Source organism: Rhipicephalus sanguineus, chromosome 2, assembly GCF_013339695.2.
Source record: "Rhipicephalus sanguineus isolate Rsan-2018 chromosome 2, BIME_Rsan_1.4, whole genome shotgun sequence".
Lineage (NCBI taxonomy): Eukaryota > Metazoa > Arthropoda > Arachnida > Ixodida > Ixodidae > Rhipicephalus > Rhipicephalus sanguineus.
The window spans coordinates 33,056,430-33,076,446 of record NC_051177.1 but is presented as its reverse complement, the minus strand read 5'-3'; the positions used below and the strand labels follow the sequence as shown (position 1 = coordinate 33,076,446).

Genomic DNA, 20,017 nt, shown 5'->3' with positions numbered 1-20,017 from the left:
AATGCGCACTCTACGTATCCGAGATTCTCTCGCGGCCCTGCACGACGATGCGTGGCGCACTTGAGTTGTCACCTAGTCAAACACGCAGTATACACTCGCTGTCAATGCATCGACATTTTTCGGTGCCCGCGCCGTGCAGCAACGGCGAGCTACTTTCATTTCTACAAAGCGACGCGCACTTTAAAGCGGTCCCACACGATGCGGCGGCGGCGGCAAACTTGCAAACAGCAGCATGGCGCTCGTACCGCCGTCAATCCGCATAGTTTACAGGGTACGCCACACGCGCAGCTGAGCAGATATCTACAGATGACTGTGATATAAGGTTGTCGGCTATAAGTCATAACTGCACGTTCATCGACAGCCACCACCTCGCCTTCGCTCTTTTCTGATGCTTATCCGCATAGGCATAGCCGCAATCGCGCGGAAGTCGTTATCACCGATCGACCGATCTCTGCCGTTACCGAAAAGACTGATGACCTTTTGCGGCACATTGTGGTGTGGACGAGTTTAGGGACGCGGTGAACCTTTATGCGATGGAAAGTTATCGCGGTTAACACTTCTTGCATTTATGCCTTCTTGCGTTCCAAGGCATTGTTTGGTTCATCATAGGCAGTCGTAGCTGCAGAGAACGGCGTCAGGAAAGGTTACCGTGCAAAAGCTGACCGCAAGGCTTCATGCTGCCTCCTTTTTTTTTTTCCTCACTGCCATTCTGCCACTGAAGAAAAAGGCTGGAAAGTGAGCGACCTCGCTCGCAGCGTCCAAAATCTGCGTGCGGTGCTCGCCGATCAGGGATATCTTAGTCGCGAGTAAACTGGACCCCACGCTTTACAGGGCCTGTTTTAACTTTTTTTTCGCTTCATGTGCGCCATATTTTTGCCGCGACCGTGTCTGAAGTGTTCATTGTAAAAGTAGGAGGCTTTGAAAAATGTTCGCTATATGTGGACGCAGCTTCAATGGTTAGAATTGGAAAATCGTAAGTGCACCCAAATATGGTCGTTATAACCGATAGATCGTTATACGTGGGATCGTTATAAGTGGGTTCGACTGTAACTGCTGCTGTGACGACTTTGATGTGTGACTGATTACATTTACCACTATATCAGCTTTGGCCTCTATTTTGCCACAGGAACTGGAATATTAAGTGTATACCTCATATAGCTTATTTTATTTTTGAAATTATCAGTGCTGGCTATTTTGATGAAATACACTCAAACCTCGATATAACGAACTCGGATATAACGAATTATCGGTTATAACGAAGTAATTGAAGGATAGTCGTGTCATAGATACAATGTTACAAAAAACGTTTATAACGAACTTTCGGATATAACGAAGTGATTTTTCTGGCAGATGTGACCTTGTTATAATGAGGTTTCAGTGTATGAAAATAACATATTGACCTCACACCGATTATAAGCTGCTGCTTTGGCATTAGTTACATGTGATTGTGGCTACTTTTGTAGTTTGGTGCTTCACTTTATGGCTTTTATATCATTTCTGCCACAGGTACTGGTATATTAAATATATGTTGCTCACCTTACTTTTAATAATAATATCTGGGGTTTAACGTCCCAAAACCACCATATGATTATGAGAGACTCCATAGTGGGGGGGCTGCGGAAATTTCGACCGCCTGGGGTTCTTTAACGTGCACCTAAATCTAAGTACACGGGCCTCAAACATTTTCACCTCCACTGAAAATGCAGCCGCCGCGGCCGGGATTCGATCCCGCGACCTTCGTGTCAGCAGCCGAGCGCCATAACCACTAGGCCACCGTGGCGGGGCTGCTCACCTTACTTTTTGTTCAATAACCATTCCATCTGCCTAATTATTTGTTTCTTCCAATTTGAAGTGATTATTTTATGTGCAATATGTTTAATAATAAATATTAATATTTATGAGATGCTTAAATGATGCTTTAAACTCCAGGAGCCTTTTGGAATATTTTGCCATGTGCTCCGAAAACGCCCAAAGCTGCTTCAAACTAGCATTTTTTCTGCTCCAAAAACACTTATGGCCGCTCCAAAGCACCATTTTTTCTGCTCCTCCAGAATCTGCTCCAAAAATAAAAATGTCGCTTCCATGACTGCCATAGTTCATGGAACTGCTGCTGTATTACAACACACTTTTGAGGTTGACTTGTGAATTGGCCCCAACATGCATCAAGATCTTCTGCTGAATGTGGATTACTTGCACTCTTTCCAGCAAAAGGAGCGCAAGGAGAAGGACAAGATAAGCCTGATGAAGCGGCTCACAGCCAAGCGCAGATCACGCTCACCTCCTCCACCCAATTTCTCCTGCGACAACCCGAGTTTCGTGGACAGCTCGGCAGCAGCGGGCCAGTCATCTCTGCAGCCGCCAAGTGCTGTGCCTGTCGTGCACATCAGGTGAATGCTCCTGCTAGCCTACAGCACACTGTAGTGTTCGTGAATTTTCTGTCGTAGGTTGAAATTGCCTGGGACCCTGCAACACTTTTTCAGCGTGGTCAGGAAACGCTGCCTATCAGTAGTCAAGGCTCCTAAGAACATGTGAGCCAAGCATTATAGCGCAGCACGCAGCCTGGAATTTTCAATTAATTCTCAAAGTCAGCTAGAAATCGCTCACTCTTTTCTCAACAAATGATACCATAAACACAAAGTCCACGGCCATTGGCTGATTTGAGCATCATGAGCTACAGTAAAATCTCGTTACTACGAACATCAGATTAACGAAATTTTCAGATTAACGAATTTTTTGAAATCCCCGCCAAAATTCCTACATTGCCAATGTAAAAAACATTCAGTACTACAAATTTCAGAATACCAAATATTTCAGATTAACGTACGTAATTTAAGCCCAAAATCAACAAGTTGCTTCGTTATTATGAAGTTCCGTGAATGTTTCGGTATGGAAATCACTGAAGCTTACACCTATCATCATGTGCAGCAGGTATGCACCGGGAAACCCGCTTTAATGGGTGCAGCCCCATCAGCATCGACATCAACGCGACCATCACCAACCGGTTAAACTGGTCAAACCAAATCAAACAACATTGTAGGCTTAGTCCCGCTGTTGCCGCTGTTCTCACCACGCTTCCAGTTGCTGTCGTTTGGAGCTGCGAAGTTGAGATCGTGTTGTGCGGTCGCTTTTCTGGCAATGAGTTCTCCTGGCCCCAGCATTAAAAAGAAGCGACGCCAGTTTTCGCTCAAGGAAAAAGTGGACATTCTGACGGAGCTGAATGCTGGAAAAAAGCAAGTGGACATATGTAGGGAGCATGATATCGCGCCGTCAACAGTGGCAACGATACTGAACGATCGGGAGAAGATCGTGAAATTTAGGCTTGTGCAAATATTTGAGCACTTCGAATATTCGAACGAATAATACAGTATTCGAATTCGCTTCGATTCGAATTTAAATTATTGAAAATTTCGAAGTATTCGAAATGAACGAATAGGTGTATATTAGTCCGCTTGTAACCCCCCTGTAAAGGTGATTTCACTGCAGTGGAGGCGTGCTATACCGTGAATACACCTTTCTCGGGAAAATCCGCACTGCTGTGAAGCCCCACTTCAAGGTTAAATGAACATATTACCCGCACATCGATTCATCATTTTTTAAGTTTAAAAGCTTGTTATACCAGCTTAGTATAGTAAATTTTAAAACGTAACATATTTTACAGGTTATCACCTGCATTCTACCGAAAGCCAAATCCTGCTACTATTCAAAGTTACTTCCACTTCCTTTGAACCAAAAAGAATGACATTTGCGTATGCCTTGTTACAAGTAAAAAAAAAACGTTGTGCAGGTTGGTTGGATCATGACAAATATGCTCGTTTTTTTTTTAATAATATGTGATATATACTATCCGAATTCGATTCGAAATTATTCGACCAAAATCACTATTCACTTCGAATTCGCTTCGAACCTAAAATTTACTATTCGCACAAGCCTAGTGAAATTACATCGAGAATCACAGCTGGCTCCCTCAAGAAAACGCTTGCGACTGAGCAACTACCAAACCGTCAACGCTGCCGTCCTCACATGGTTTAAGGGTGCCAGACAACACGGTGTGCCCTTGTCAGGCCCTATTATTCAAGAAAAGGCGCGACACTTCGCGGTCGCTTTGGGCAACTCTGGCTTCGACGCAAGTGCCGGATGGCTCTATCGGTTCCGGCAAAGGAATGGCATCATGTGGCAAGTCGCGTGCGGGGAAGAAAAGGCGGCCGATGCCAAAAGTGCGATTGCCTGGCGGAACGAGCGCTTTCAGGAAATTGTCGAGTCGTTCAGTCCAGACGACGTTTTCAACGCCAACGAAACGGCGTGCTTTTATCAGCTGTTACCTGATAAGACAATGAACTTTAAAGGTGAAAAATGCAAGGGCGGAAAAAAATCGCGTCTTCGCGTGTCAGTGCTCTTCTGCTGCAACGCCACAGGCACAGAAAAACTCAAGCCTCTTGTTATTGGCAAGTCCGCCAAGCCTCGCTGCTTGAATAACGTTGTCTCGTTGCCTTGTGACTATCGGGCAAATAAGAAAGCGTGGATGACGCGGGAACTGTTCACGCAGTGGCTGCTGCAGTTTGACAACACTATGAAGAATAAACAAAAGAAGGTTCTTTTAATCGTTGATAACTGTCGGTACATATGGTGAATGTGCGTTTCAGCAATGTGCAGATTGAATTTCTGCCCCTGAATTGTACGTCTTTGCTCCAACCTTTAGACCAGGGCATAATAAGATGTGTGAAGGCCAAATTTCGGAAGCGACTTGTGCAGTGCCTTCTCATTAACATACGACTGAAGCTGCCCACGGAGGTCAACATCCGTCAAGCTGCAGAAATGCTGACAGTGTCGTGGTGGAACGTCAAGGAAGCACCATTAGCAACTGCTGGCGAAAGCCAGGTCTTCTCGAGACTTCGCTTACGCCGTGAGACTGCGATGACGAAGCGGAGCTCGACCCAGAGCTTTGGAATGAGCTTGCCGAGAAGTTCCCGGTAGACGCTGCGGTAACCTTTGAGGATTACGTAGACAGTGACTGTGCAGTGGCTACGTCCGCAGAGCTTACCTGCGAAGAAATCGTGAGTCAAGTGCGTTAGCAAGATTGCTGTAGCAGTGACGAAGACTATGCTGGAGATGCAGAGTCTGGGACAACGGAGGAGACTATTTCAAGCTTGGATGTTGTGGTGTTCCTTGAGAAGACCCGATCGTACCTCAGGTGCTGCAAGGATGTACCCGAAGACATCCTTAGGAAGGCTGCGGACGTGGAGGCATACATGCACCAGCGCCTGCTTTCTACTCGCCAGAAGAAGATAACAGACTTTTTTAAGCAGTAAATTGTTTCCACTCGGTGCCCAGCGTTTTCGTTCATTGTTCGCGCCCCAACACGTGCACCTCCTGCAAAGGTAGGTTATTTTCGCTGTTATGTTACATTACTGACATTTTTCAGTACTACGATATTTCAGAATAACGAATTAAATTCGGCGGTCCCGCGAAGTTCGTTGTAACGAGATTCTACTGTACATAGTTACCGTGGCCATCGTGACATGCCCGTGCGCTCATTCGTGATCACACTTAAAGGAGTCGTGACACAAAAATTTTTGCCCCGCGTTTTTTTGTTGCAATGTGTTGATGGGGGCCTGTTAGTCATAACACGGCACATCGTTTGCTGCAGCGCGCGACAGATAATTAATTACAAGCTCCTCATTACCGACACAGCCTCAGTTTCGGTTTGACAGAGCTCCAAAAACGACAAGCCGCCGGGTGCAACTATCACCACCTAGCGAATGAAACGCTCGGTCACGTGAGCACACAGAACAGTGACGCATTTCCGCGCGGTCTGTCGTCGTCGGGCTCATCGTCGTCTGATGGCGACGATTTTCTTGCAGCGGGGATCGAAGGAATTTTCGACGTGGTGAATCACTTCAGGTTTGACCCGCTGGTGAGGGGCGATTCGTCGGGAAGCGCGTCAAAACAGAAATGGCGGCTACGACGTCATCATAACTTGTACCGGTTGCAACGGTTACGTAGGGGAAGTAGGGGGGTCACCTCGGGTCACCTCCGAGGGTGTCAATGCACTAGGTGCGGCCTATAATGCTGGATCACGCTCGCGAACTTCAAAATTCATATAAAATACCTTCCAAGCTTTATTCGCTGTCGATATTTTGCAGATGGTACACGTACGTACACGGGAATCGATCCAGCAGGCTATCTCGGCCGCGAAATTTTGTGTCAGTACCCCTTTAAAGTAAGCTGGCCGTTCGAAGAAAAAGAGAAAAGAAAGTGCTCAAGATCATGACGCGTGCTGATGAACGGACGCATCTTCTTGGCCTGTCGTCATCCTCCCCTGCGTAGCGTTTAGCGTGCTCACTAGTTCGAAAGGAGAGAGAAAGTGCTTGAAGCATGCAGCAAGTAACTCCACTTGTACTTGACGGATTAAAAAAATTTGTACAGCAGTCTTTTCATGAGGCAGTAAACTCCTTTAGTGAAGCCATTCACTGATTACCTAGAAAAGTGTTGCAGGGCCCCTTTAATAAAATGCATGTAGTATCTAAAAAGAAAGCATACGTGTAGGGCAACCTTTTAAAAAATGTCACAGTTGAGATCAATAGCTACTACACGGGTATTTTTGCTTCTATGTGAAGATCACTTACGCTGTACGAGGGAGCTGTTCACTGTTCCTCCCTGCAGGTCTGGCTCGTGTCCAAGTGAGGTCCTAGGCAGCCAGCAGGCTCTGCACAAGAAGACCAGCTCCTTAGATGGAAACGACAGCCTCAAAGCGAGGCCCAAGCAGCCTGCTCCTCTTGTCAGGGAAAGGTGTGTTGGCACTTCTAGGTGCTTGTTCACTTCTAGATGTAATAAGTGTTAGAATCAAATCTTATCCCTTTTGCTTTTATATATGCTTTTGGTCAGCACATTTCTCAAGAGGCACACTGGTTCTGGCACATGTGCGGTTGTTGTCTAGGCTCTTGCACATGCACGGTTGTTGTCAATGGGTTAATTTCATTCCTATCTAACTCACTTGCAAGTTGAGCGTCTTTCCTGTCTGTACTCCCTTTCGCCGATGTAATTGCATTGTCACGTTTTCGCTCTTGAAAACCACTTGTGTGTTGGCACATTTCTGTTTTTTTCCTGTGAAAGGATAAAAAATTTGAGGTGTTCTTCATTGCTTAAGTAATAAGGAACATTTAAGCATAATGCTGAATTTTAATTTTGTGCCATCTGTCGACCCCGCTGATTAACCCGCGAGGTAAAGAGAAAAAAAGTCACAGTTTCGCCGCAAGGGCGAAGCAATGAATGCGATAGCAAGAAACTAATGCTATACGAAGTAAGGCTCGCCAATGGATACTCTCAGTTTGAACAGTGCTCCTGTTGCAAAGGCGGCCGAAGCAGCGAAGGAAACTAGCGTGCTTCAAGTGTCGAGCTGTGACACTTGATAGTTCGCGCTCATCTTCTGTTTGTTCGTTTAGCGGCGTCCCTTGAGCTCGAGTGACTTTTGTACGCTCCGTAACATGAGCGCGGACATCACGGTGAAAACTCGAAACATCCCTCTTCCCCTCACCATGAGAAAACCGCGCGAGCAGACAGCGGAAGGGCAAGGTTCTCCCTGCGCAAATATAAGAAGAAGCGAGCGAGCTCGCCGACGACTTTTAAATGCATTCGTTGCGCTCCTTGCGCCATCTCGCTGGTAATGAAGAAACGCTTATAAGCACCTGCCGTTCGCCGTTAGCTACCTGAAGGATCTACGCTTTCTGGCGTAGTGGTTAGTGCCACGCGCTGTGGAACGAGAGGTCGCTGGTTCGATTCCGCGCTTCGGAAGCATTTTTCTGAATTATTTTTCTTTGGGACTTTGATATATATATATATACATACTTATACCCCTGTCACACGGCCACCACCGAACTTCGTTAAACTCCATCAATGTAAAACTCCATGAGGGAGTTAGACGGTGATGGAGTTGTGCCCATGTCACACGGCAATATTACGAGCTTCGGACAGAAGCCGCAAGGGGTCCATTAGGCGCTGCTGCACCTACGTCTGCATGCAATATTTCGCGTCTAATCACGCTGAAAACATTCTCAATGGTATGTGTGATTATAAAAAGTATAATTTAATTACATCGACACAAAACTTTTTTTGTCTTTATCACATGAACGTGTACCTGCAAGCATGTTGGCAGTAATTTTGACAAGAGTGTTGGCAACACTGTACGTTTGTTTTGGTACGCGTCTTTTCTACGCGTACCGATTGTCAAACACGATGCAAGTTGTCGCCGAGCTCTTTGAAGTTGCGCTACCACCCAAATCACGTTGTCCTTTCCAATATCAGCTGGGTACAGGTCTCACGTCCAGTCCACGAAGCCTTTGCTGCGGATGGCTCCCACGACAGTCCGCGTGTACTGCCAGTACGAGTGCCGGCGTCGACGGAGAAGGAAGAAAACCCGCGTCACTCGACTGCTATGACTATTGGTAGTGCTGAAGTAGAATGAAGAGCACCGCAATAAGAAGGAAACGAGATGCACAGACGTAAACACAACGGTGCACACGGACTCGGGGACACTTATTCAAAATGGCGGCACGACGACTTTTCGCGAGGCATGGTGCGGAGAGTATGTGCACTTATACGTGTTTTTTTTTTTTCATTAAACTCAGGTTATGACTGGATTATGCAGTGAAATAACTTTCAATATTAATGAAATTCATTATTGTGTTGACTGCGGCTGTTTTGTGCTTGCGGTTTTTTCCGTAACTACAGATTACTGGGGACGAGAGTACTCCATTCCACCGTTAATGGAGATCGCCGATGTCCCTTTGCGAAACGTTCCGTTTAACTTCCTTGACGTAAGGGAGACCGTGTGACACGGACCGCATCTCCGTTGACGTAACGACGAGGGAGTTGCACGGAGTTAACGGGTGCCCGTGTGACAGGGGTATTATACGTATACGGTGCATAACGGCGGTGGCGGTGATGGCGACGGCAAAATCCAGCCGAGACTGTCCATATAATTGCTATCGCAATAAAAAGGTGATTGCAGAGGGTGTAGTGTGCACGTACCTCACAGGAGTACGGCCACTAGCGTGGGTTCGGACTTAGCGAGCCACCGGGCCGCGTCTGCCGTCGCCTCGCGTGAACTAGCGCACCGCTGCACACGCACGTTCGAGCGCAAACAAGGCGCCGAGCGTAACGCGGCAAGTACACAGTACTGCTCTCGAAATCCGCAACACTTTATTGCCTGCGGCAACTCCACAAAACGCATTACAACGCCCGCTCCCAAAGGCGGCGGGAGAAGCAAAACAGGCTTAACCACGCCACGGGCGAAAGTACAACACAAAGGGTGCCGCTAGCACGTCTCCGCGGGCAAAAGGGCTCACGGCGACACGCCGCTGAGAGAAACGTTCCCTCGCGACTATGCTGCGTGCTCTCACGATCAGCGACCAAAACAGGGCCCGATCGCTCGAGCAAGGGCAAACTCCGCTCGCGTTGGCTTCGATAGATACGGTTTCGGCGTAGTAAGACCACACGCGAATGCACCGCACCGCTCTTCAGCCCAGCGTTCGGAACGGACAACGTAAGGTAAGCGCTCGCCGCTGGCGCAAGGCACCGTTGGCGAACTCCGTCCGAGCGAGCCCAAACAAAGGAGCCGACGGACAGGAAAGAAAAGACGTGCTCACCTTACGAGGTCCAGAGAGAGTCTGACTCCCCCGCCGCGCGCAACGTCTCGCGAGACGCGAGCACGCGAGACTCGAACGTGGCGCCACCGTCGCGGTCCGGCGCCGGGGTGAGGGGGTTAACGTCACCCCCGCTCACCCAGCGCCGTAGGACGGCGGAGGAGGGGAGCGACATGATCGGACATGAGGATGGCAGAAATAGGCGAAAAACCCGCGCAATGGCGACGGCCTAGCCTCAATCCCCACAAGGGGAAGAGGTGCTACTTTGCGCGAATCGTTTAATTCCAAGCCATTACACTCGAATGTACAATTAGGCGTGAACAAATATTAAGGAACTATACTTATCTGTAGATCAGCTTTTGGCAAGGGACTTGGTTTCATACTTGTGTCGTGGGGGTCATCTAATAAACAGGTAGGTGCCTGCCTGTTCTGCAGTTTGTTTTCACCATTGCTACAACGTGACAATATGATAGACCACCCGGGAAAAATTGCTGGTCCTGGCTCTGATCCATGGACCAACACGAGTGTTCCGACAAACACAAAATTTTTTTAGACAAACCAGTACAGTCGAACCTGGGTATATCGAACTCGCCAAAAAACGTTCATTAGTTAGATATAGGCCCACTATAGGATTTGATGACACAAAGGCACATACCAATGAGAAAAGTACTTTATTAATATGGTGGCTTACTTGCGTGCCCTACTTTGGAACAAAATAGTCCTGGATTTTCTTCTGTTTCAACGACTTCGCTGCCTGCGACAGCACGCACGCCTCCACATTGTCCAATGAGTCGGAGCAGCCTTCCATATTCACGCAATAGCGCCGAACCAATGCAAGTGCACTAATCACTTGGAGGATGTAGGCAACGGGCCATCATCAATTTCCTTATAGCTGTCGCTTTGGCTCGTGGTCGGCACGACGTCTGCAACGTAGTCCTCATCTTGTAGCTGGCCCATGATGGCGACATCATTGTTCGCACTGACGAACTCTTTGAATGCCGATCCGTATGCGGTGGCGACGTCTTGACTTCTTCTCACCACGCTCGACTCGATTTATGATTTCGAGTGTCACGGTGAAGGGCAAATTCAGCCTCTTTGCACAAGCCATGACGACAGTGCGCCAAGAAAGTTCACAGAGCGCCAACAGGCAACACCACCAGCACGGACCACGCTGAATGAGGACTCGAGGAAAAGAGGCAGCAGCAGGCACGCAAGCATAAAGAAAGAAAAAATGGCGCTCACTTGTACCGCCTCGCTGCCTCCGCGCCTCGGGGAAAGCACGACGGCCTCTGATTGGCTGTGAGCGCTGCGAGCAGGCCAGGATCATTTTTTGTAGGGGGGTGTTCGCCCGTGCACAGCCGGGTCTAAACCACATTTTCTAGGGTGGCGCCGGCAGTTTTCCCCTCCACCGCGAGGAAAAGCCAACTTGCCGGGGCACTTTTGAGGCGCATGGAGTTGGATATATCGGTTGTCGTTGCTATTTTCCTTCGATGTAATAGTAACTTTTGCTATATATTCTCAATGTAAATTTACCGTGTTTAGAAATTGTTCGATATACGGGATAATTTGATACAAATGGGTTCGATATAGTCGGGCTCGACTGTATTGGATTCTTCTATCCGTTCATGCTACCTCTAAGATGGATGGCTATTTACTCCTTTTGTGAAGCTTTCTTCTTTTTGCGGATTTCCGCAGTACTCTTGCACCTATTTGTCATTGGATATCTTTTATCGTACAACTGTAATGTGGCCTGTGAATAGCAAGGCTTGAAATGCCACATGCCAATATAATTTAGAAAGCAAATGTGGTTTGTCAAAGCCATTACAGGGCAATTCAGTGGTATTAAAGAACAGGTTAGTGGGTAGGCCAAACGTAAACGAGTGTGGGCTAGTAGAAATTGTAAGTATTGAGCACTGGCGTCCTGGCCTACTGTATTTACTTGCACACTACCAGTGCTGGTTTGCACTGGCTAATTTTGGCTAGGGTTGACTAAGTGGTGGATAAATGTTGGCTATTTGCTGCTTTAGCGACAACATTGCCTTCTGTAATTCTAAATCCACTGATGCTTTTGCACATACATAGACTCATAGACAACAACCTGCGTATGTTCTGCCTGTATTTATTTTGGTTCTTGCCAAGAGCAGTGCAGTTTTGAATGAGTTCTACCTGGACAAGTTGAGCATATTCAACTATGGTAACAAGTTTAATCGTACATAGAAGTGTTTTTCATTGCTCTTTTGGTAAACCCAAGTGCAGGCTATAACAGCAAGCCATTTATTCTCGGTGTTCGTCCGCTATATCGTTGACGTTCGAGTGCAAGTGAAACCTGCAACCTCATTTGTGCAGGTTTCGCTGCATCGTGCCTTACCCTCCAAACAGTGAGTATGAGCTGGAGCTCAAGCAAGGAGACGTCGTGTACGTGCACAAAAAGCGGGAAGACGGCTGGTTCAAAGGCACCCTGCAGAGGACAGGAAAAACTGGACTCTTCCCTGGCAGCTTTGTTGAAAGCTTCTGAGGCAACCCACCTGCGTCCCCTCTGTTCGTCTTTCTGCAGTCTCACTTCTTAGGCACACGCAACAAACGCCAAGATTCCAATATGGGTGGCTGGGCAGCCACCGACAAATCTTCCGGTGTCTTCCGGTGACATTTCAGTACCGAGCTGGGCTAGTCGGTGCGTAATTTTCTAGAAAAACAGCACAACCGTAAAGCCCAACATGGAGCGACCAGCGCAATGGCTGATTTAGCTGATTTTTTGTTTTGGGAAGTATGGGGAGCGCTGTTCGGTGTTTCGATAATGGCAAGAATGTAAACAACGCAAATTCGTGTTTCCTTTGCAGGCCACACATGGTACCTTCCATTATAGCCGGGCATAGAGTAGTTTGTTCTTCACCCTGAAATTCCTGATATCCAAGGACTTGCTGGGTCCAAGCTGACCAGTGAAATTCCATGAGACTCGCACGCCCCTACCAGCCTACAAGAGTGCCCGGACATACACTAGATGTCACCTGCAAAATCAATTCACTGTGAAAATAGAGGATTCTGTCTATCCCGAGATGTTGCAAATCCAGGCTCCTACCTCCTGTGCTGACAGAGTACATTTTAAAGGGACCGACAACTGGCCAGAACGTGGGATTTGAACTGGTATAAATGAAAAGACCATAAAATATAGTAACCGATTCCAGCATCCCTCTCGCGTTGCAAGTAGGATTTACATTTTTAAATTGTGTGTAAAAGTAACAAAAACCGATGTCGCGCAGCCTAGCGGAAGAGCCTTGAAGCTATATTATGAAGTCGATCACTTTAGTCTGATGCTGTCATGAGTGCCATAATTAGTCCTCAAAGTTAAAGCATGTATATTATTATCCAGCCCCACTCAGTTCTGTGCTGCTTACGAGGTAAAAGAAGCTGCACGGTGAGAAGCAGCGCTGCCTTCGCGGCCACTAGTGGACCATGTCGAGCTGCAGCGCATGTGCGCGAAGTGCACGCACAGTCTTGGGCAGTAACTAGTTACTAGTAACGTGTTACCGGTAACTAGTTACTTTTTTCAGTAACTTGTAACTGTAACTGGTTACTTTTAAGTTAGAGGAACTTGTAACTGTAACACTGTTACTTTTTTCGCAGTAACTGTAACGGAAAATACCGTTACAGTTACTTCTGTCTTTATGAAAAATTATCCAACAGCAACACTTTTTCGAACTTTCTTCTTTACCATATATCCTCTCCACCCCTCAACTTTCCAGAATAGGGCTCCCCTCGCAGTTTAGAAGAGGAGGTGACTAAGCGTATTATCTTCCCTGCAGAAGACCGAGGTTGGAGGTCTGTCATTACCGCAACATGTAAATCAATCGTGGTTCAACTGAACAGCCTGCTAAGTTCGCGTCCGTTTTTTTTTTTTTTTCAGCATATATATCCTTTTCGTCACTTGAGCATCTAGCTATGTTCTTGGTGTACAGGTGGAGGAGCATTAGGATGCCATGTTTATCGTCTCCCTCGTCTGAGGCTCCGAGCTAATCGTGTTTGACAGGTGGCTAGAAAACAGCAGAACGCGAAATGGCAAGGCCAGAAATTCCGTGAACTAGCGAAGCGATATTTTAAAACTTCTTTGTAACTGGTGTAAAATGTTTACTCCGACTTAATGCAACAATTATTAACAAAATGACAGACGTTTCACCCCCAATGCAGGTGGCATCCTAAAAAAGAAAAAAAAAAATGAGCCGAGGTCAACTAGTCCACTAGTCACACATGTCCTTGTAAATGTCCAGTGGGGGGCCGCGGCTGTTTTTGCAAGCCGCGGCGAATGAACCACGATTCCAGGAGTTGCTTTTTCCCCACCTTCGTTCACAAACCGGCGTCGTCGCATTGTTTAGGTCAAAGCTATGACCTGTCATCCAGCAGTGCTCAACAAGCTCGGTCTTAGAACGCGTTGCATGGGTTGCTTTAGCGACATTCCGCTTGAGTTCTTTAGGCCTCGTTGATCATTTCCTGCCCGTTTCGCCGATCCCCGCATCACACTTTTAGATACTGCCATGATCATCCGCAGGTGTGCAGTCTTAGGATTTCGTGAACACACGCTGTCATGTTCCAAGGTATAATAACGGGACTTAAAAACGGTTTGTATGCCCAGCGGACCGGAAGCTCTCCGAACAGAGTCTGACAGACCTTAAACATAATGGAGCAGACACAATGGACGTCGTAACCACTCGTGATGCACTCCCCGCTGCTCTTCGCATGCACTTCTGGGTATAGTTAATAAACGTCTCAGGATATACTGCCGTCGTTCCAGTACATCAACCACGTTTTCCACTTCAAGTAAGAGGCGTTCAAAGTGATTGCTGGTGTTGGGCCCCCTTTTATGTGTCCTTCGTCTAGGGTTTTACGACGTGCAACCCTTATTAAATAAATTCTATAATTTGATTTGTGATCTATTATTTTATACAGTAACGGAAAAGTAACGACGTTACTTTTGCACGGTAACTGTAACTGTAACAAGTTACTTTCGGAAACTCTGTAACTGTAATTGTAACAGAGTTACTTTTTTGGCTTAGGTAACTGTAACTGTAACACTGTTACTTTTTACTGGAACGTGCCCATGACTGTGCACGCATGCGCAGTAACTCACCGCGCTCGAACACGAACCGCTCTCACGCTCACGGTTTGCAGCATATGTTGTCTCGTGTGTATAATGACTTCATATTCGCCGCAGATGGAAAAATTCTGATTACAAATGTTTCGCGGCGTTTTCCACGTTACAATTCCGTGATTAGGCACTCTGACCGGTGAGCTTTCCACTGCGCTGAAGAAAATGGGTACCATGAAAATTGGTTGTCGCTCCCTTTAATTACTGCCACATTGCTGTAAATCCTGTTCTATACAGTAGAACCTCGTTGATACGTTCCCGCTTGATACGATTTCCCGGCTCCTACGCTCGAAATCGCGAAAATTAAAAATAACCCAATACAGCTGTGTGTAATATGTTCCGGTTAATACGTTCCCGGAAAATACGATTATTCGGCAGCAACGTTCAGCACCGCGGAAAACTAGGGTCGTATGATACGTTTTCCACTCAGAAACTCTCATTCAGGTGTGCAAAAAAAAGGCCCTCTCAGCGACGGCAGCTTCTCCGCAGTGCCTTTCCCCCCTCCGTGCTTTCTCTGATTTGCTCAATTGTCCCCTCCGCATCTCTTCCGAATTGCTCGATCGCCGCTCTCTGTCACCCACGCGGCGACGCGGGCCGTCACAATCTTCGAACGGCTTGCCGCGGAAACACACATGCCGCTGCCGCATCGCCACCGCTGCACAACACGCCGCGACCCGTAACCATAGCAACGCCGCCATTGTGCCTAGTCAATATGGCCGATAATTTCCCGCACACTTTTCTCTCGGAGCGCAATCGTTTTTGGGTTGCTCCGCCCGGCGCAATTCCAGTCGGCGTTCGTATTTCTCTGGCTGGGCAGTTCTGCCTACCAGCGGGTCGTCAGAAGCTGACAGAAAAGATTTGTTCTGGAAGATATGTAGGAGGTTTCTGGTTATCAGACGCCAAAAACGAGACGATGTGCGCTCGCCGCCATCTTTGTGAGGACTCGACAGATCGCAGTGCGGGCGCTTGGGGACTTCACCTTCGGTTGCCATTACGCCAGGCGTTATCTTTTAAAGCCCGTTTCGCCGTGCGAGATGGTGCGATTACTAGTGGCGGCGAACATACCAGCGCATGTCTCAAGTTAAGACAGAACGCAAACTGATCAGCGCGAGTGTGCGACGTAGTATGCGATAGCCGCGAACAGCTGTCGCTTTCGGGGACGCTTATCACTCGCGAGATATCGCATATCGTGTTGTACCGCGATTGTTACGTGCACTGCGAAGAGTTGAGCTTGTTAAGCCTTTAAGAGGGGCGGCAGTTTTCTTCACGGACGGGGCGAGTCACGCGTGATCTTTCGAACGTACGTGATCGTATCCCAAATGCGTATGTTCGAGAAGATCACTTCTGCTCTTCGCAAACCTAGCCCCATATTTCCAAGCGACAATGCAGAAAGAACCGACGCTCATGCGGCGCAAAGTTTCGTCTGCTGACATGGCGGTAGCGTTTCTTTACGTTTACGCTGGTTGTCTCAGAGTTCGATTTTGCAATATTCGGGTTGTCTCGGGATTTCAATACGCGTGACCACGACGTTATTTTCGGTCAGGATCGGAACTTGCTGGCTGACCTCTGGCGGCCAGCGAGATGCCAGGAGTTCGAAAATCGAAGAGTCCCTCCATGTTTTTTGAGAAATAAATGTTTTTTGCTCTTGCACCTCAATATGGGCTTGTCAGCCTCAATTTTTACTGGATTCGGATCGTACGTTTTCCCGGATCATACGTTTATTTTCCGCGTTTTTTTCGGAAACGTATCAACGAGGTTCTACTGTATATGCCCTACTGTCATTATGTTCTGGATGACAGCCTCTGCCATTTGGAGCTGAAAAAACCATACCAGCTTAACAAAATACTAGTTCATTGAAAACATTTGTCCTTGATCTCTGGAATTCCTTGGTGAAATTTCAGTTTCATGTTGTGGTAAACCCTGACAATTATTAAAATTTTAGTCTTGAATGGGTTGCCGTGCAATTGAAATTTTTTTCCTTCTCTAGCACTGCTCGTTTTTGAAGTGAATCATCAAACTTGAGCAAATGAGGGGATGAGAATTAACGTCTTCTTACCGTCTTTTTTTACGCCGAAATGCATGCTTTCCAAGTTGTTGCAAGTTTAAATTGTTGCTGGAATTGGTGCCTATGTTGGTCATTTTGTCGTTTGCCCTGCAGCGATGCCATCTTTCTAATCTTTGGGTGTTTCTACCACACATTTGCTGCACTGCACCATCGTCTTGTTTGAACTTGTCAAGGCAGCAAAACAGCGAAGAACTTTAAAAACGGTAGAGTTTCATGCAAGTTACGTTGGTACGTACTCGTGAATAGAGGTAAAATATGTGAACAGATGCTTATGCCAGATACACACAACTGTCTTCCAGCCAGACCCGTTACTGTCACGGTACCAGCATTCATTGGGAATGGGTGCTTCCTATGGTTGGATACAACGTAAGAAAAAAATGTCAGCTCCAATCACAGCCATGGCTGTGCCTTCTGCAGAGAATTTGCCCAAATGCTCCACCCTATAGCACTTGCTCATTTTGGTGACATTTAGTGCGTTTCAGATGGTTGACTTTCCCATACAGACCCACATTTGTGTCGCTGGTTTTAGGTCAGAAACTTGGAACATCCTGATAAATTTCGTCAGAAACCCGGACATTGCTGCTCAGCCAAGCCAGATGTTTTAGGTAGTAACGACGAATCTTTAACTAATTGATATGCATGGTATGTACAATAGCTGAGAATAAGTACTTGCGGTTCGAGCGGAAATCAGCTAGTGCAACTGTCTTCCACAGATGAAGGGTAGCTGTGCCACGGTTCTGTGGGCAAAGCTTACATTTTTTTCTTAGGTTGTTGTCAACTATAGTCGGTTTTTTCTCAAGAACAGAACACACTTGGCGTCGGCCGCATCGCTGGCGTCTCATTTTTGAGGAAGAAGCTTATGAAGGAACACTCTGTTCTGACAAAGCCGATGCTGTGACAGTTAATTGGATGGGTCGAACGATGATTGTGTGCGTCTGGCTCTGCACAAATAGAGAAGTGGGTGGAAAGTAGTGGTCCAGCTCTCCTGTCTACTTCTTTTCCTGCACAAGCATTTGTTTGATGGTTTTCTGTTCATTCAAGAAACCTTTTGTGTAGTCACGTCTACAAAGCTCGTGCATTGCTTGCTCACTCGCTCTTGTATTACCAAATGAGCAATGTTACCTGTTCCTATATATTTCATTGCATTTCTCTGTGTCAGGGCTGTGCAGAGGCACTTGGTGTTCCACGTTATCAATGCGGTGATTGGAGATCAATATTTTTATTGTCTGGGCTGCTTTGTTATGGTTGCCAAGAGCTTCATCTCGGTTGGTTGTGCCATGGTGCTGAAAGAAAACGACTCTTTTGACCGTTTGGTCTGCGCCTGGTAATTATGCTCAAAGAAGACAGAACCAAAAAAAAAATATGTGTGGTTTTACATCGCGATAACACCTAGGCAAAACACACAAAAATTTTAGTCAAATCGGGTATGGAAGAGACGAAAAATAGAGTATCACACACTCTGTGTATAGTAGGTAGTGAAATTATAAAAGATGAGAGCATCCATGGTAAACATTAGTTGAAAAAAAGTTGGACGCAATCTTCTGAATCGAGGCTGTGTATCTGGCACTGCAAGCTTTATTGTTGCTCACTGTTGCACATTCTTCAAATGCTGGCGGCCGGCATTTTCCACTTGGCAATGAAAGGCCATACTATTATTTAAATGGCAAGCACATATCCCAAAGCTGCACAGGAGCGGTCAACAACTCAGTCAGTGCCACTTTTGCATGAATTGTCTGGTTGCAATAACCATAGTGAGTGTGATGGTATCAGAATTTTCAGTTTGTTGTCAAGTGATTTTTAATGTGTTTAAGGTGGAATGTTCTCATAAACGCAAATCACCCAAGTGTCAACATTACTGGTCCCAGCAGCCAGTGTAGTGTTGTGCTTTGCTCATATGAATGGTACCACTTCTTTGGCTAGCTAAAGAAACTTTTCTTCCATTTTCTTTCCCATTTTCGGCAACATAAGGCATTGTCCGAAACAGAAAGCCTCTCGTGTTGAGTGAAGACGCTTGCTGTCACTGAAATAATAATGACAAAATGCAGACCATGAATGTCAATACTTGATGGTCACAGGAAACTTAAGCTGCCTCACGAAAGTTGTGCACAGTGACTTCTACACGTATCTGCCTGTTTGAAAAGTGCGCACATTGCAGTTTAGGTTTACAAATGGCACCGAAGGGAAGCCAGGTTTTACAATAATCAATTTCCAAAAATCTGGAAGTTGGCTGCCCTCAGCAGCTCTCCTAACTGAAAACAGGATCCACATCTGCACTTTTCCTAAATGAAATGAGAATGCCATCGCTGACTCTGATGAGCAACACATAGGTTTGGTGGTGAGCGTGTTGCAGCTAAGTTTCGCAGGACAGCTGACTTCCAGAATTTTTCGAGTTGTCTACAAGAGTAACCTTTTGAGGGCTCGTGCACCGGCTGCTTAATTAACCAGTAAACTCAATTTTCTTGACATATATGACCCAGCTGAAGTAGCACGTGCTGCTACGAAGTGAATATAGTGTTGTCCCCTGACAACCTTCTCAACCCTCAATGTGTGATGCCATATTGCATTTAATGCAGAATCTAAGCACAGTTTGTGCTCTCTGTTGTCTTCTTCCATGTGGAATGCGAAGATGAGAGCAATAAGGAGCTTGAAAAGCAGAGCGCGAGTTTTCCTTTACTTTTTTTTTTTGTCCGTAGAAGGACTTCAGGGTTATGCTGAAAAGGGGAAAAAAAATGTTTCTGTAACATAGAACCTTCCCTGTACATAGCAGTCACAATGTTGATGAATCTCGAGGCGTTTTAAGTCTGTCTCCTTCGAAGATACACCTAACATTGCCCTTTTACTCGGCACACACACATACATACACAGACCAAATGCTGGTGCTTGTAAATGCGTACTGTGTAAATAACCTTTCAAGAATTGGTGTTTGAATGACCCATTAGAGAACAATTGAACCAGTACTTTCTGTCGACTTTACTTGCTGTATTTATTGTTTCCCCGCTTCCAAGCGTTTACTGCCAGGCCTGTTTTCAGTGTCGTGTACTACGACCGCTCATTCCTGTGCTGTCACAATTGTATGTTTGTTTCCAGTGATGTTTACAGTGGAGTCTTGAATCTCGAGATGCTTCGTACTCATTTTAAGACGCTTTTGGGTTGTCACTAATGTTCAGTGCCTTGTTC

At 46.5% G+C, this 20,017-nt stretch overlaps 1 protein-coding gene and 1 non-coding gene across 2 annotated transcripts in view; one reads left to right on the top strand and one right to left on the bottom strand.

Moving 5' to 3' along the window:
- Positions 1-19,527, top strand: part of LOC119382677 (E3 ubiquitin-protein ligase SH3RF3-like) — a 62,606-nt gene extending 43,079 nt beyond the window's left edge. Inside the window, exons 15-17 of the mRNA XM_049412288.1 lie at positions 2,206-2,387; positions 6,661-6,786; positions 11,985-19,527. Coding sequence (XP_049268245.1) covers positions 2,206-2,387; positions 6,661-6,786; positions 11,985-12,153 — 477 coding nt within the window. The 3' untranslated portion in view covers positions 12,154-19,527. The remainder of the gene's footprint in view (positions 1-2,205; positions 2,388-6,660; positions 6,787-11,984) is intronic.
- On the bottom strand, positions 1,708-1,780 carry Trnas-gcu (transfer RNA serine (anticodon GCU)). The gene has a single exon. It is a non-coding gene; the product is annotated as a tRNA-Ser (tRNA).
- Positions 19,528-20,017: the final 490 nt, after the last annotated feature.